Source organism: Phoca vitulina, unplaced genomic scaffold, assembly GCF_004348235.1.
Source record: "Phoca vitulina isolate PV1807 unplaced genomic scaffold, GSC_HSeal_1.0 scaffold1, whole genome shotgun sequence".
NCBI lineage: Eukaryota > Metazoa > Chordata > Mammalia > Carnivora > Phocidae > Phoca > Phoca vitulina.
In genome coordinates this window covers 56925798-56943707 of record NW_022589704.1, presented here as the reverse complement: position 1 = coordinate 56943707, position 17910 = coordinate 56925798, and the positions used below count along the sequence as shown (strand labels likewise).

General features: G+C 35.2%; 1 protein-coding gene across 4 annotated transcripts in view; it reads right to left on the bottom strand.

Moving 5' to 3' along the window:
- ATF2 (activating transcription factor 2) overlaps nt 1-17910 on the bottom strand; it is an 86828-nt gene that overhangs the window by 6699 nt on the left and 62219 nt on the right. For all 4 annotated transcript variants that reach the window (XM_032407672.1, XM_032407699.1, XM_032407690.1 and 1 more), the window contains 3 exons: nt 11643-11792; nt 8353-8559; nt 399-504 (listed from right to left, as the gene is read on the bottom strand). In XM_032407672.1, coding sequence (XP_032263563.1) covers nt 399-504; nt 8353-8559; nt 11643-11792 — 463 coding nt within the window. The remainder of the gene's footprint in view (nt 1-398; nt 505-8352; nt 8560-11642; nt 11793-17910) is intronic.

Here is a 17910-nt window from a genome sequence, read left to right as displayed (position 1 = left end):
ACTATATATTGTTAAGTGAAGACAGTCAAATTAAAAAAAAATTACTGAATGGAGGGCTGGAGAAGTAGTGTTTCACTCTGTCATTCTAAGACAAAATGTTACTCTGGGAAGACAAAATATCATCAGTACTTACAGTATATTTTAAATTATTGACTTGTTTTGTTGATGTGTAATAATCCCTAGGAAAAAAAGCTAGAAATAGGAAAATCCAAAAACTCTCTTGATTCTAAGAAGTATAGTCCCCATTCCATAATAACCTTGCAGAAATTCTGATATTTAATATTAAATATTAGAATTGCAGTCTCGGGTTTTTTTTTTTTTTTTAATGGTAGCTTGGTTCGCTCTGGCAGTATTTCACTGATGTAGCCTAAGGCTATAGGTAACGGAACATTACTCACTATGATAGCCAGATTTCTTCTGCATGGCGGTTACAGGGCAATCTTTATGAGCCAGTAGAAGCTGTTTCAGCTGTGCCACTTCATTTCTCAGCAGGGTGACTTCACTCTAGAAAAGAAACAACTTATGTACCTTAACAGCATCAGACTAAACATTTCTTACTGTTTATAACAAGTGAAAATTAAGAATATCGGTTATCTTTAACAGAGTATCAAGGAATAAACAAAATATACTGCTTAAATAGGTTTAATCAGTACAAATCAGTTTTCATATTTTAGCATCTGTACAAAGACTGCAACTTGTATAAAAATTTAAATGAGATAACGACATGACTGGATAACATATTTCAAAGTTTTCACATCACCATTTGCCTTGGGACTGCTTATATATTACAGGTTACCTACAGAAGGTATTTTTTACTTATATTGCATGTTCTTTTGATTATGTGAAAAATTAGAAACATCAAGGGAGTCAGAATGAATTTTCACTGACTCTGTGCACTTGAAAATGAAAAATTTATCCTGGAATCTCAATTAGGCAACTTTCTAGTTTTCCAGAAACTATGAAGAGCTCCACAGGGGAAACCACAATAACCAAAGAATCATGGACACCTAAAATGGAGCAAGGCACTGTGTTGGACACGGAACCAATGAAAGTAGATGTAATATCTAAGTGGCTTAGTTTCCCTCAATCTAGGTAATTTGTACACATCTAAATTTAAATCTGATAAATTAATGGTGAATTGTGCTAGTTCTTATTTTTTTTAATGATTTTATTTATTCATTTATTTTAGAGAGAAGGAGGGCACAAGCAAGGGGAGGAGCAGAGGAAGAGGGAGGGGGAAGAAATCCCAAGCAGACTCCGCACTGAGCCTGACGTGGGGCTCGATCCCATGACCCCCGAGATCATGACCCGAGAGTTGGACGCCTGACTGAGCCACCCAGGCACCCCTGTCCTAGTCCTTATTAAAAAATGAGCACTTCAGCCTTTGTTTTGTATGCATTAATCTGGTAAATTCTATATAAAACATCCAAATTAAGAGATTCCATTTAATTCCTTTTGGTCACCCCCAAATATTAAAGATGCATAAATTAGTGATAATTACCAATATTCAAGAGTTAGAAATAATATGAATTTAATAAAATGGTAAAGAATTCTTAATTTACAAATACCACTACTTATTTGAACTTACATTAACCTTAAGTATTCAGATTTCATCTATGAACCCAAAATTAAAGAAATATAATAAGCATATGTACTTTTGTAAAAGCTCAGGCACTTTGTTTTCCATCCCTTGGTCTCCTAACCAGAAAGCTGGATGTAAAGTAATTTAGATTAGACTCATTAGGTGCCCTTAAGTGATCAATGACAAACATAAAAATTCAAAGAATAAAAGTTAAGCAAGTCTGTTGGTTCAAATAGTTCCTTGCACCCCTATAACAACAAACTGCAACAATACATTAAAGCACAGAACAAAACCTGATGCTCACAGTAACTTTAAACATTAAAGGCTAAATTGTGTTTACAATATTGTATTTGAGACAAGAATGGGTGTGTAGTGATCAAAAATACAAAACGGGAATTTTTAGAGTTTAGAGATTTGCTTTAAAAAAATAAGCTGTTTAGAAAACTCATTTCTATGGGGGCGCCTGGGTGGCTCAGTCGTTAAGCTCTGCCTTCTGCTCAGGTCATGATCCCAGGGTCCTGGGATCGAGCCCCGCATCGGGCTCCCTGCTCAGCGGGAAGCCTGTTTCTCCCTCTCCCTCTGCTCCTCCACCTGCTGGTGCTCTGTCTCTCTCTCGCTGTGTCTCTCTCTGTCAAATAAATAAAGAAAATCTACCAAAAAAAAAAAAAAAAGAAAACTCATTTCTATGGAACAGTGCAGTCATTGGGTCAATACGCTAATTTATATAGCTCTATTAATGACATCAAAAATGAGAAACCATGTTATGAATAATCTAATAGATAATATCCAAAATTTCTCCCTCTCTGCCGTGTCAGCTTGATTTTGAGACTCCTAGCAGGTTTCTCTCATTAATTTCTGTAATATGAAAGAGCTGGATATGTATTTTTAGTCCACAATATATAATCTCTTATAATCTGGTGCCTGTGACCACCCTTTCACATTAGTTTGAACCTATGGGAAAAAAAAATCAATATTTAATAGTTTTGACCTATACAAACTGAAGTTTTGCAAATACACAATGTTGTCTCTACCTAGAAAAGCTTTCCTCTCCTTTTTCTTGCCTTGCTAATTTTTTCATTCACCTTTAAGAGTGAAATCAGTACAGTATAAATTTGGATAGGAAAAGAAGTCCATTTCTGTGCTCCCAGACCCATATGCACATACATGTGTACATTTACATAGTATTTACTACACAGGATTGTTAATTTTCGGTTTACTTGCTCACCACCTCTGCCAGATTGGAATTTCTCAAGGGCAGGGATTATTTTTGCTCTTTGTATCCCCAGAGTACAGCACACAGCCTACTATAGACTGAATACATAGTTATATTTTAGAACCATGAATAATTCTATGTCCAGGGGGAGGGGAAAAAATTCCAAAGAAGGTGAAATGAAGTTGCTTAAATAATATAAAACTGGTCAGAGGTCCTAATTTCATTATTTATACCAACAACCTCGCCAACGTGGCTGCATTGTTAATTTTCTCAGATGTAAAATGAAAATTGGCATATTTTACAGTACCATGTCAATTTTTTAAAAATCTCAATTTTTAGGGCGCCTGGGTGGCTCAGTTGGTTAAGTGACTGCCTTCGGCTCAGGTCATGATCCTAGAGTCCTGGGATCGAGTCCCGCATCAGGCTCCCTGCTCAGCAGGGAGTCTGCTTCTCCCTCTGACCCTCGCCCTCTCATGTGCGCTCTCTCTCTCTCTCTCAAATAAATAAATAAAATCTTAAAAAATAAAAAAAGAAAAAAAAAAGAAAAATAAATAAATAAATAAAAATCTCAATTTTTAAAAATCACAAATGCCCTTTCTCCTAAATATTCTATATAGACATTTAGCATAAACCATATGATGATTTTTTTTGTCGAAGTAAACATTTTTGGTAAGATAAAGTAGATGCTGAAAAAAAATTGTCATTCTGGTCTAAAATAAAATGTAAATTACTTTGGCATTGTCTATACCATTGCTCCATTCCATCTGTAGCTACTCAAAGGTTAATTATATACTATGAACAAAAAAACCCACTTTTTTTTTTTTTTTTTTTTTTTTTACAGATTATGTGAAGCAGATTAGACTGATGAAATGACAGACTAGCCAACTGATTAATCTTGATTATCAAAGCTTTTCATTGATACCTGGCCATAGATTGAGGACCCAGTATTCCATAAATTTATGATCTTTGACTTCTAGTTCAGCCACTACCCCCAAAATTAAAGAAATAATATTGGATAGTTTCTTCTTTGGAGAGTTTCTCAATGCTAAAGATACGATTTTCTTCATGTTTATAGTCTTCACAAAAATCAATGATTAAGTATCAAGATTCCCATCACAGTGCCAAGGATCATCACGAATATAAAACTTTATACTTGCTCAAAAAAAAAAAAAAAGAAAAAAAAAAACAAAAAACTTTATACTTGAGAACAAAATATTTATTTATTTATTTTTTTAGAGATTTTATTTATTTATTTGACAGAGAGAGACACAGCGAGAGAGGGAACACAAGCGGGGGGAGTGGGAGAGGGAGAAGCAGGCCTCCCGTGGATCAGGGAACCCAATGTGGGGCTCGATCCCAGGACCCTGAGATCATGACCTGAGCTGAAGGCAGATGCTTAACGACTGAGCCACCCAGGCGCCCCGAGAACAAAATATTTAATTTATGTCTGTAACAATAGAGAAAAAGATGACAGGTTTCTTAATACTTTGGAAATACCTTGCAAAATGAATGGGAATGACCCTTCTCTTATTCTCCTTCAGAGTATTCTCATACTTTAATTGTTTTGTGTCTGTCTCCTCTGCTAGACCACAAATTCTGTAAGTGCAAGGACAATGTCTTTTTCACTGTTATTATCTCCTGTGTCTAATAACATGTCCTGCACACAATAGATGCTTAATGACAGAATGAATAATAAATAACTAGCATTTGCATAGTGTAGTTTTAACAAACTTCTCTATACCCTCTCTCTCATCTGATCTTCATAATAGTACTTAATCTATGAGTATGACAGATGGGGAAGTAAAGGCTCAAAGATTTTTAGTAAGGCCTAGTAAAAAGAAGTACTAGGTCTCAGGCCCATAATAAAATGCATGAAGCAGTAGTGGCACCACTCTTACCCTTCCCCCCTCTAGAACTTGGTTAAAACTCAGGGAAAAGAAGCAAGGCAGTGATAGCATAGAACACTTTTTTTTTTTTTTTCCAGGAATTAAAACAAACAGGTTTAACAGGGGCGCATGAGTGGCTCAGTTGTTAAGTGTCTGTCTTCGGCTCAGGTTATGGTCCCAGGGTCCTGGGATCGAGCCTCACATCGGGCTTCCTGCTCTGCGGGAGGCCTGCTTCTCCCTCTCCCACTCCCCCTGCTTATGTTCCCTCTCTCGCTGTGTCTCTCTCTGTCAAATAAATAAGTAAAATCTTAACCCCCCCCCAAAAAAACCAGGTTTAACATCTTTCAATTGTCACCATTCCTTTATATTTCAAGTGATAAATACTGAAATAAAATACTATTTGGGTATCAGAAATAAAAGATTTGATCCCTTTTAACTCAAGAGAGCAATAACAAAACCTTTTCTGTATCATTAACTTATGTTTCACTGTGAAAACTCCTCACATATCCAGCTATGAAAGAATGCTTCTTTTTTTTTTAAATTTATTGAGCTTCTACTCCACACACATTTTGCAATACCCGTTTTAAAAGTAAAATCCACAACAAAAACTCCCAAGTTTTATACAAAGAGTAACTGTTAAGGAGCTACTATTAGTAAAGAATCTGCCTAAAGGAAACATGCTGAATTTGTAAGCTAAAAACAAAATTCCAAAATGAGTATAACTGAAAAACAAAGCCACAAAGAGGTGAAAACTCTTTCAAGTAAAAGACAATAAAACCATATATTATCTTTAAAAATATAATAATTGATAATCAACAGTATCCAAGTTTGGGTCTAGACTGCCATGTCTCTAATACAATTTGATGAAATTGTCTTTTTAGCAACAATTTTATTTTTTTATTTTTTATTTTTTTTTTAAAGATTTTATTTATTTATCTGACAGAGAGAGACACAGCGAGAGAGAGAACACAAGCAGGGGGAGTGGGAGAGGGAGAAGCAGGCTTTCCACTGAGCAGGGAGCCCGATGCGGGGCTCGATCCCAGAACCCTGGGATCATGACCTGAGCCGAAGGCAGACGCTTAACAACTGAGCCACCCAGGCGCCCCAGGAACAATTTTAGAAAGCTAAAATATAATTAAATTCGGTGAGTGGGGCAAGAGAATTGAATAATTAATATTCTTTAAAACCTAATATGTATTTGGTAAAAATACGTACATACAGTCATATCTCAACACTCGTTAAGATTTATTTGTAATATATAAGTAACCATGGGTCATTACTGCCCACTATACTGATCAGCTAAGCCTTTATGTCACGTGAAGGATTATTAAGGAAATGTAGAATTGATGAATGTTTTCACATAAAGGAGAGTTTAATTATTTCTCTGACATTCAATTTTCTTTACAAGTCATTCTGTTCTTCACAGTTAACGGTTTTGCTGTTGGCAGACTGAAATTTTTTCTCCCTGAATCTATCATAAGCATGTTATTAACTCTTTACACTCTGATAACCAGAATGTCACTTTTTAGAACTGTTTTTGTTTTATTTGATAACTAAAAAACAAAAAATAAAAATCATTTATCCACTTGAAACAATAGAGAAAGTCATAATTGAAGCTCCTTTCCTCCCAAACCGTTCATACTCTCAACAGCCTCTTCACCACTTACTCCTGGTACATGTCATTCCTAAAATTCTACTTATAATTTAGGGATTCATTCCTATACCGATTTTCGTATCTACACATTTATCCATCTAACTACAAACCTTTTATTAATGAAAAAGAGTTGTGCTATTTAGTGTACAACTCTTTTTTTGAGTAATTTACTGAGGTGACATTCCCATGAGCTAAAATTAACCATTTTAATTTATTTTTTTTTAAGATTTTTTATTTATTTGTCAGAGAGAGAGAGCACGAGCGAGCACAAGCAGGGGGAGCGTCAGGCAGAGGGAGAAGTAGACTCCCCACTCAGCAGGGAGCCCGATGCGATGCGGGGTTTGATCCCAGGACCCTGAGACCATGACCCAAGCAGAAGGCAGACGCCCAACTGAATAAGCCCCTCAGGCGCCCCTAGAATTAACCATTTTAAAGTGAGCAAATCAGTGGTGTTCAGTACAGCAGCCACCTCCCTCAATCTGGTTATAAAACACTTCTGTCAGTCCAAAGTAAAACTCCTTACCCATTAACCAGTTTCTCCCTATTTTCTACACCCCACCCCCTGCCCCCATTCCTGGCAACCACCAATCTGCATTTATCTCTATGGGTCTCTCTGTTCTAGGTTTTTTTCTTTTTTTCTTAGAGAGAGAGAGAATCTTAAGCAGGAACCACACCCACGTGGAACCTGATGTGGGGCTTGATCTCACTACCCTCAGATCATGATCTGGGCCAAAATCAAGAGTCTCACACTTAACTGAGCCACCCAGGCACCCCTCTTCTAGGTATTTCATATAAATGGAGTCATAGGTGGCTTTGTTTCTGGCTTCTTTAACTTAAACAAAAATGTTCTGAGGTTCATCCACATTCTAGCATGTCCATCCACATGCACTCCCCTTTTAATGGCTGAATAATATTCTATTGTATGTATATACCATAATTTATCCATTCATCTACTGATGGACATTTGGGCTGTTTTCAACAACTTTCTTTTTACCCCTAACAATATATTATAGATAATTTCCCAGGTTAATACATACATATGAACTTCATTCTTTTTCTTTTTTTTTGCATAAGTATTTTAAAGAACATCCCTTAGGGGATGCCTGCGTGGCTCAGTCAGTTAAGCATCTGACTCTTGATTTCAGCTCAGGTCATGATCTCAGAGTCCTGAGATCCAGCCCCATGTCACCGTCCTGAGTGGAGAGTCAGTTGGCTTCTCTCCTTCTCCCTCTCCTGCTGCCCCTCCCCTAGCTCTTTCTCTCTCTCCCCTCTTGCTCTAAAATGAATGAATGAATGAATGAATGAATAAATCTTTAAACAAAACAGAAGAAAAATAAAAGGAAGAAAGGAAGAAAGAAAAAACAGAATGAAGGAAATAATCTTAGTGCTGTCTGATACCATCACCGGAAATCTGAGCAAAGACTGAACAGGAAGGAGTCTTAAAACCTTTATATCCCATGAGGTTCCTAAGAAACCTATCTAGGGCACACTGGCAGGGAGTATGAAATGATTTCTACTGCCACTGGCCATATTGTACCTGTTCTGTGGATAATTAGAGCCCTTCAGTTTCCAAAGCTGTCAATCTGACATTTTTTCCAAGCACTACATTCACTCTAAATAAACAAAATTTATAATTCAAAGAACCAAAGAACTTAAAAATACTACTGAAGCAACTTTACAGTTGTGATAGAAACCAATAAAAATAGAAAAGTGAAATACCAGTGATATTTTAAATTTTAAGATTCTTTGTTTGAACTTTATATACCACAACTTTACAAAGTTTAAGCCAGATAGTTTTGGTACTTTTGTAGTATACAAGTAAAAACTTATATTTAACATTTCCTTATTGTGTCAGTGTTGCAAGTTTTATTCAAATAGGTTTACAAAACTATGCTTTACTATAGATTCCATACACACCCAATATTGTGTGCTATGTCTGGATGGCTAACTGGAAAAAACAGGGAAGAGCTAAGTTCACAATTACTAAAAATAGGACATTTACATATATGCACCATACCTGCAGTTGACCATTTAATGAACTCAAATCTTCTGCCTTCTTCTCTAAAGACTGAACCCAGACTTTCCTTTTTTGTCGGCATCGTGAAGCTGCTGCTCTATTTCGCTCTAGAAATTTCCTCCTTTTTTCATCAGGATCTTCATTAGCTGCTCTTCTTCGACGACCACTTGTATTTTGGGTCTGTGGAGTTGTGTGAGCTGGAGAAGCCTATAATAAACACAAATGGAAGCTTTTTATGTTTGTGTCTAGTGAGTGAGAACACAGGCAGTAAAGAGTGGCAGAAAAGGAAGAGCTACTAACTTTGTTTTCTAAGTCTCACTGTATACACATCAATATTTTGGGTGACATGAAAATCACCCTGTGCTTTAACAAATTCCTTGAAATAAATAAGCACTGCTAAAATAAGATTCTCATTAATTCACTATCATAGTGAATATTTTAAAGTTTGTATAACATTTATATAGAAATAATATGAAGAAGTTGAAAATGCAATACAAACAAGCATGTACAGATCTTATATTTTTCCAAGTGTACTTTTTAACATTATAGTATAATACAGTCCTTTGAAAAATTATAAGGTACTAGAAAAATTATAAGGTACTAAAGTAAAAAATTTAATAATTTACTTAAATTCACTATGAAAAACCATTTACTTGCTATTTTTTCAAATAAAAATTTAAAAATAAATACTAAAATTTTCTCTTAAAAACTGGTTTCTCTAAAATTGAGGAGTAAAAAATTGAGGAGTAAAAGTACAGTAGTGCCCCCTTATCAGCAGGGGATATGTTCTAAGACTCCCCTGGATGCCTGAAACCATGGACAGTACTGAACCCAATATATACTATGTTTTTTCCTATGCATAGATACCTATTACAAAGTTTAATTTGTAAATTATAGTAAGAGATCAACAATAACTAATAAAATAGAACAATTATAACAATATACTGTAATAGAAGTTATGTGAATGTGGTCTCTCTCACTTTTAAAATATTGTACTGTACTCACACCCTTCTTCTTGTGATGATACGAGATAAAATGCCTACGTCATGATGTGAAGCGAGGTGAATGATAAAGGCATTACGACATAGTGCTAGGCTACGAATGACCCTTCTAACAATCTGTCAGAAGGAGAATCATCTGCTTCTGGACCACAGCTGACCATGAAAAACCGAAACCTCAGAAAGCTAAACCATGGGTAAGAGGGAACTACCACATGTACATATTTTGGTATACTCAGCTTTTCTTCAGTTTTTGAAATTTAGGGTCAGGTTCATTATTGATGCTCATTTTCCCAGTGGGCAGAATCCCACAGGAGTTCAGATTCTAATTTTAATTGGTTCCCCTTGCCCCTCAACAGATCAGCCTAGTTATTTCAGATCAGCCAAAGACAGTTTTCAGTCACTAGTGATACTGCCTAGTATCTGGGACTACAGAACAGTATTTCCAAGCCTCTCTCAAATCCCAAAACTGTGCCACAGAACACTTGAACTTGGGAGATAGGAAATGAACCCTTGGAAATAGGGCAAAGGAAATGGCACTTTGTGACCACAGGCATATGACCCAAGGAAGCCTGAAAACAATCTTTTACCTATAATTATATTCCAAAATGGTGTAAACAAATAAAACTTCTATCTTCTCCTAATCTACATAATATGCAAAAGTCTTATATATAAGCTCAACATAAGTTCTGCAGGGAAATCACCAGACTACTTCTCACTCTACAAACTCCAAGAAACATCTGTTATCATTTAATTCCTTTTCCAAATAACTAGCATTAAAAATTCTGAGGGTAATTTAATTTATACTGTATTTTAATTGTAATAAAGATTAAGTATTAAATTAGATCATTTCTTTTACGTACATAATTGCAAGTTAATCTTTTAGAAAAATATTTCTATGGCTTGCTTCAAGAATGGCAACCTTGAAATATTTTCTTTTCTTCATCCTCTTAACTTATTGATAATAGCAGGTTTTTTCTTTTACTCATTGGCTGAATAGGAAAGAACAGTTTTTTTTTAATTGACAACTCAGTTATTACAGCAAAGGCTAATCACAAGTATTATAAGCAGAAACTAATACAGAGTTATATTTGTACATTTTTACACCTAACAAGGATTTAAGGCTCCTTAAAAAGCATATATTCTTCCTCCTCTCCCTCCTTCCATTGATTCATTCATTTCACATTATTAAAAAGAACACAGGGACTATCCTAGAAACTAGTGATACAATAGTAAACAAACAGATAAAGTCCTGCCTTCATGAAGCTCCCATCCAATACAAGGATATAAATAAAAATTAGATCCAGGTAAACTATAGTTACTATAAGAAAATAAATTATATACTCATTTCTTTTAAATAAATTTTAAAGATGTAAAAACCACACATAGCTTGCAGACCATACGAAAAAACAGCCATGGGCTGGATTTGGCTCCTGAGTCAGTTTGCTAATCTCTGAATTATGACATTAAAACATACACACTTATTTTCCTTCTCTCTAGGCCCTTAAGTTGTTTAGTGGATGACTACCACAACTATATTCCACTTTATTCTAAGTTTTGTGAAGATAAAATAGAGTTATCTAAAAAGTAATGATTGTGAGGCAATCTAAACTTGCCATTTACCTGTTTCTTTAATTGCAAAGTTTTGTTTTTTAATGCCAATGCTACTATTAAGTATCCTTAAGTATCTTTTATCTTAAAAGTTCTAAATTTAGTTCTAAAGAGTTCTAAAACATTTAGCAGAAATCCAGTAACCCTTCCATGTAGAAATGCACTACAGACATAATAGACATATCAGTCATCTAATATGCAGTCACAAACTAGAGATAAATAAAAAGGACCTCGAGTATAAAGAGTTTCTATAAAGCATATATATCTGCTCCTTTGGTGATGTTTCTCAAATTTTAATTCAAGAATCATTTGATTTATGTTAGTAATGTAATAAACACACCCACATGCACACATTACTTGCTGAATACAATCAACAGAAAAAAATGATTTAAAAAAGTATCGATAGATATTTATGTCATGTCAGGCCAACAAACACAGACACCTACAGAAGCATTTACAGGGTGTCCTGATCAGTAACAACTGTTCGACTATTTATTTACTTATTTATTTTTGAGTACCAATACTTTTACGCTGAACTACCTTTTCCTAAGGTTTCTGGTATACTTTTGAACTATGACCAGAAATAATTTTTTTCAAAGCATATAAAATAGTCATTTAAGTTACACTGTGTTTGTTTTTTAAAAGATGATAAAGTACGAATGATAAAAACAACACACATACCGGAGTTTCTGTAGTGGATGTAGCTGGCTGTTGTAATGACTGTGGTCGAGATTCCTCTGATTGAGTTCTAACCAATCCGCTACCATGACCTTTAACGGTATCACCATTGGTAACTGGAGGATGTTGCTGGGTCAAAGCAGCTTTTAATCTCTGAAATGCAAATACCAATTAAAAAAAAAAGTTCCCTGCTTTCCACTCAAATCCAACTCCCAACATGTTCTTTGGTTAACAACAACAAAATATTTGTTAAGGAATGCATTTGGCTTTAAAATTAGTTTTATCATTACAAATAATAAGACAGACACTGAGAAGCTTTTCTGAGTCTTTTTGTCTAGTACTACTAGAGGATTTTATACTCTGCTGTTCCTAATCAATTTTGAGAAAAGAGTGAAAAATAAAAACACTGTTGACTGAAAATAATCTACCTCTGTGATTTGTTCAACTAAAATAAGCAACACAAATTATGTACACTTTCACCTATTTTCTTCCACCTCTTCCTGTATTTCCATCTTCTCAGGCTCTCCCTAGATTCTTAAACCTAAACCTCTTCCAAATTTGGGCCCAAATGATCTCTGCTTGATGGTTTGATGTCAGTGTCTATTTGGACAACGACCTGATGTTCTTCATCCTCTTAACTTATTGATAATAGGTTTTTTAGGCCGCTATATTAACTGTCAGACTGAACCTCCTCCTACAACCTATAGCTAGGTTTACCTCCCTTAGGTCTTCCCTGTTTCCAGTAAGCAGATTTAGTTCCAAATCTATCCCCTCTACTATGTTCCATCTGCCAGTTAACTGAATTGCACCTGATCCACTGTCAGAGTATGAGTGATCTAGTGTTAGGAGGCGGCCCTAAACATTTATGGCTACCTCTTAATAAAGATACAATTTGCATAAAGCTTATTATTCTACCAGCAAAAATGTATCATATATGAATATCTTATCTCCTCAACCAGACAGTAAGCTCTCTGAAGAACAGAAATTGCCTTATCTTTCTTTACACCCCTTTTAAGCAACTGGTATACTGATTTGCTACATGACCGAGCAACACATGTATTTGTTAATTGATAGAAATTGGATTCATTGGCAAAAATGGCACAAGTGATATTTGGGTTAGTTTTTTTTTGTTAAAAATATATAAATATGAAATAATTAGCACAAGATAATCATACTATATCATCTTAGAAATGTTAAAAAAAAAAAAAAAAGAAATGAAAGGGACCCAAAAGACCAGGGACTATTATTGTTGATATTTTTCTTAGTAACTGAGATGTAGAACTTAAGCCCAAAATAAATTTTCATCACAGAATTTGATACAGATACGTCCATTACATTTTCCTAAGATCCACACTCAGGTGCATATTTGAACGGGAAGGAGGCTACAAAATTGATAAGAGAAATGTGTTATAGTCTATCCAGTGCTTCCCAAACTTCTCAGAAGTAGTAATTGGCTGGGCATTACAAACAGATTTGTAGCAAACTTTCTCTCTCCCTCCCTAGCACAGGGAGGGGTGGGAAAGAGAGAAGAGCTTTTGAAAGAGGGCCGCAGGTGATTTTAGTACAACTGCTTTCATTTACTCGAACTAAGAACTTAGAAAATTGTACAACTATCTCCAAATTTGTAATTTGTTTTCATTTATGTATATCTCCTTACCACCTATAAGTGATCCAGACCCCTGAAAAACTGAAGCATACATGAAAAGGTCACTAAAAGTTCCCAAGGCAGTAATTATACCTAGACAAGTGGTACTGGACATTCTTTCTCTACCGCTATTCATTGTAGATTCTGGGTATGATTTTATTTTTTATTATTTATTTATTTTTTTTCTGGGTATGATTTTAAAAACAAGTCTGTAGTTTAAAAAACAAGTTTACTGGGGTGCCTGGGTGGCTCAGTCAGTTAAGTGTCTGCTTTCAGCTCAGGTCATGATCCCAGGATCCTGGTATAGAGGCCCTGCGTTGGGCTCCCTGATCAGCAGGGAGTCTGCTTCTCCCTCTGCCCACCCACCTCCCCCCCATCAAGTTCTCTCTCCCAAATAAATATAATCTTTAAAAAAAAGTTTACTGAGGTATAAATTACATATAGTAAGATGAAGTCTTTTTTGTACATAGCTCTAGGAGCTTTAACAAGTGCATACAGTTGTGTAACCACCCCCTACAATCAGGATACAGAAGAGTGCTATTATTCCCCCAAAATCCCTCACACTTCTTTCCTGTCATACTCTATTCCCACCTCCAGCCCCTAGAAACTACTGATCTGTTTTCTGATCCCCAAAGTTTCACCTTTTCTAGAATGTATATAAATGGAATTATACAATGTTAACAGCCTTTTGAATTTGGCTTCTTTCTTTTAGCATAATGCACTTGAAATTCATCCGTGTTATCAGCATTTTTTCAATGAGTTTCTAATAGGACAGTGTCCCTACTTCATAGATTAGGAAACCAGAGATCATTTGCCTAAGGTCACATAAGTACCTAAGATGCAGGAAATTGAAACACTCATAACTGATGGGATAATATGGACTTGGATGGATTAAACTAAAGTTAGATAATGGATTAAAGGAGTAGTCGGCTGCAACCAAAACAACTACTTAGGCGAAGTGGTCAAAGAACTCAAAATAGAAAGATAAGAGTTTGAAAGTGTAGGGCAATATAAACAGAACAAAGGAGGAAAATCAGGGGAGGTGGGCAGTCTGCATAATTATATCTTTTAAAAACAGAGTGTTACACATCAAAATACAGTAAACAGTACCCAGTCTACAGTGTTAGGTTACAGGGCTTTCATTTCTGGATATAAAATGTGCATAAATATAAGTAGTAGTTGAGATGTGAAGCTTGGTAAATTATGTGTTGATAAAACATTTTTAAGTCCTTAGGTAGAAAACATCATAGAACTGAAGAGCATTTAAAGTTTTATAGTGAAGAGCTTAACTCTTAGAATTAATGAAATACAGTAACTGCACATAGGGGAGTCTGAAGTACATAAACATCACTCTCTTGAATAATCTTTACTAGGGCAAGTTACTACCTTATAGAGCACTTAAAAGCAGCATCAGTATTCATTCATTATCCTCTCTTGACTGCCCTAGTGTATACAGTACTCACCCAGTGAGGAAGCTCTAATGTTTGCTCCATGCTGTTACATTGATTACAGTGGGTCTGACTTAGAAAGTGTGCCACTGGGTACAAAATTTAAGAAAAAGATTTTCAAGGGTTAATTAACTGCTCTGAACGGCATATATGTATTTTAAAGAGCAGTAAAAAAATACATGTATGCAAAAAAATTTAGAATGGGTTAGGTGAAAAAAGATGTCACTAAATAGGATTCATGAAAATTTTATAATATAAGGATATCGACAATCCACCCATATATATTTGTTAGAGACATCTTAAAAGAACGACTAATAGTGTGGTTCAAAAATATTAATGAAAAGATATATAAATACCATGGATTTTTTTTTTACAATAGAATTTTGGAACTAGAAGATATACTGATGATCAATTAGTCCAATCATCAGCTTGTTACACAAAGGCAAACTAAGGTCCAAAGAGTGAATGAAGTTACTTCCCAGAATCAAAAAGTTAGAAGCAAAGCAAGGATCAGATATTCTGTCCGTTAACTCCTAATTCATTGAACATATCTTCAAAGTTTTGCCAAACTAGAGCTTTTGCCTATATGAAGTATTCTAAGTATATCAGCAATCAGTAAGAAGAGTATCAGATATTTCTCTCAATACAGAAATTTAATAAAAAGATTGAGTACTCAGAGATATTCATAAGATCCAAAATGTCTGTATTCTCCAATATGTACAATAAAGCTTAAGCATAATTTTAATTTTAAACCAGAGGCATTGTTTGAAAGAAAACTAAAGTATCTTTAATATGATATTTCTAAGCAGACTACTGTTTCAATGTTTGGAATTAACTTCTAGCAATGTAAAATTCAACTACTACATTGAAAACTTTTTTTCTTAGAAATAAACTGTGTCAGTCAATAGTCTGTTGTGCTGACCGATACTACTTATTCATTTTAAGAAGTAATCTGCTAAAAATAATTTGCTATTCAAATTCTAGGTTATATTTCACACTCCTGAAAACAAATTTTATCACATCTGTCAGAACTTAGTAGGAACAAACTACTCCATCATAGTTCAAAGAAAAAAACAATGTTCTCTAGAAGACAATTTATGAAAAAGTCAGATCCATATTTCATATGTGCCACAAAAGCTCATCAGAGTAATAACCCTCCTTTCTCCTGGGTGTTATCCTACCATCTGCTGCTCTATTACTTATCTTTATTTTGCAACTAATTAACAGCATAATCTTCTAAATTCAGCAAGTTAATTATCATTATTGTGGTCTTTGCAGCATCATCAGTCCTCATGAAGTCTTGTCTCCCCACCCCCAGAGAACATATGAAAATGAAGTAGGTTGGGAGAGAGTCTGTTTCTTTGGAGTGGGCTCATTAGGTGTTTGCTGATTAGCTTGGCATGCAGAGGCAGGTCAGAAGAATTCTGCTGAACATGAGGTTCCATGCAGGGCCCAACTAAGTTAATGTAGGTTTCTGAACATTTGCCAAGATGCCCTCTGTCAACTCTCGGTAGAAACCCCCTGCAGTAAACCTACTGGCTACCCACTGTGTGCAAAGGTATTTCTCAGTTTGTCACACAAGACCTAAAGGAACGATTGTGGAAAACGCTACCTAAATACTTTATTAAATCTTCCTAACAAAACTCCTAGATGGTTATATTTTCTTATTCAGACAAGTTACTTTTTGATTACAAATATTACATAAGAAAGTTGTTTTATTACAAGAGTAACACAGATGGAAAGTATCTATTGTTTATGTGCTTAATGACAAAACTCCTAAACCTAAATTTGGTGAGGTCCACTGCAATTCTGTGGAAGACAGTAGAGCCTAGGAATTTTTCAGTAGTATTAAAAAATACTAGATAATCTTGTATTTATGGACCCCCACCTACACTTCTTTTTCTTACCACATTCTCACTTTTCCAAAGACTTAAAGTTCTAACAAAAAAATCTTGCTCTGAAGAAATTTCTTTAACAATAAAAGGATCCATTTCAATATCTACAGTAGACACAAACAATGCATTATTTGTCTACCTATAAGCACTAGACATCTGAAAATCAGGGCCCCACAAAAGCATCCTTGATTATCTTAAGATACAAATAAGTTTCTCTTCAGCTGTAGTGTGCTAGTCATTCTTGCATGTTCTAATGCCATTTCTCTTACATTACTTTTTAATGTATCTTCCACTGTATTTAATTCCAGTGTAGTTAATAGACAATAGTATATTCATTTCAGGTGTACAATATAGTGATTCAACAATTCCATTTTTGCTCAGCGTTCCTCTAGATAAGTGTACTCTTAATCCCCTTCACCTATTTCATCCCCCACCCCCTCACTGGTAACCTTTAGTTTGTTCTCTGTAGTTAAGAATCTGTTTTTGGGTTTGTCTTTTTTCTTTGTTCGTTTGTTTTGTTTCTTAAATTCCACATATGAGTGAAATCATATAGTATTTGCCTTTCTCTGACTGGCTTAGCATTATATCCTCTAGATCCTTCATACTGTTGGAAAAGGCAAGATTTCATTCTTTTTTATGGCTGAATAATATTCCATTGTATATACATACCACTTCTTTATCCATGCATCTATTGATGGGCACTTTGGCTGCTTCCATGATGTGGCTACTGTAACAATAATGCTGCAATAAACACAGGGGTGCACATATCCCTTTGAATTAGGGTTTCTGTATTTTTTGGGTAAATGCCCAGTAGTGAGATTACTGGATCAAATGGTAGTTCTATTTTTAACTTTCTGAGGAACCTCCATACTGTCTTCCACAGCGGCTGCACCAGCTTGCATTCCTGCCAACAGTGCATGAGGTTTCCCTTTTCCCCACATCCTCGCCAACTTGTTTCTTGAGTTTTGGATTTTAGCCCTTCTGACAGGTGTGAGGTGGTATCTCATTGTGGTTTTGAATTGCATTTCCCTGATGAGTGATGTTGAGCATCTTTTCATGTGTCTCTTGGCCATCTCTTTGTCTTCTTCAGAGAAATATCTGTTCATGTCTTCTGTCCATTTTTAAATTGGATTATTTGTGCTTTTTTTGGTGTTGTATAGGTTCTTGATATATTTTGGACGCTCAGCCTTTATCAGATCTGTCATTTGCAAATATTTTCTCCCATTCCGTAGGCTTTTTGTTTTGTTGTTTCCTTTGCTGTGCAAAAGCTTTTAATTTTGATG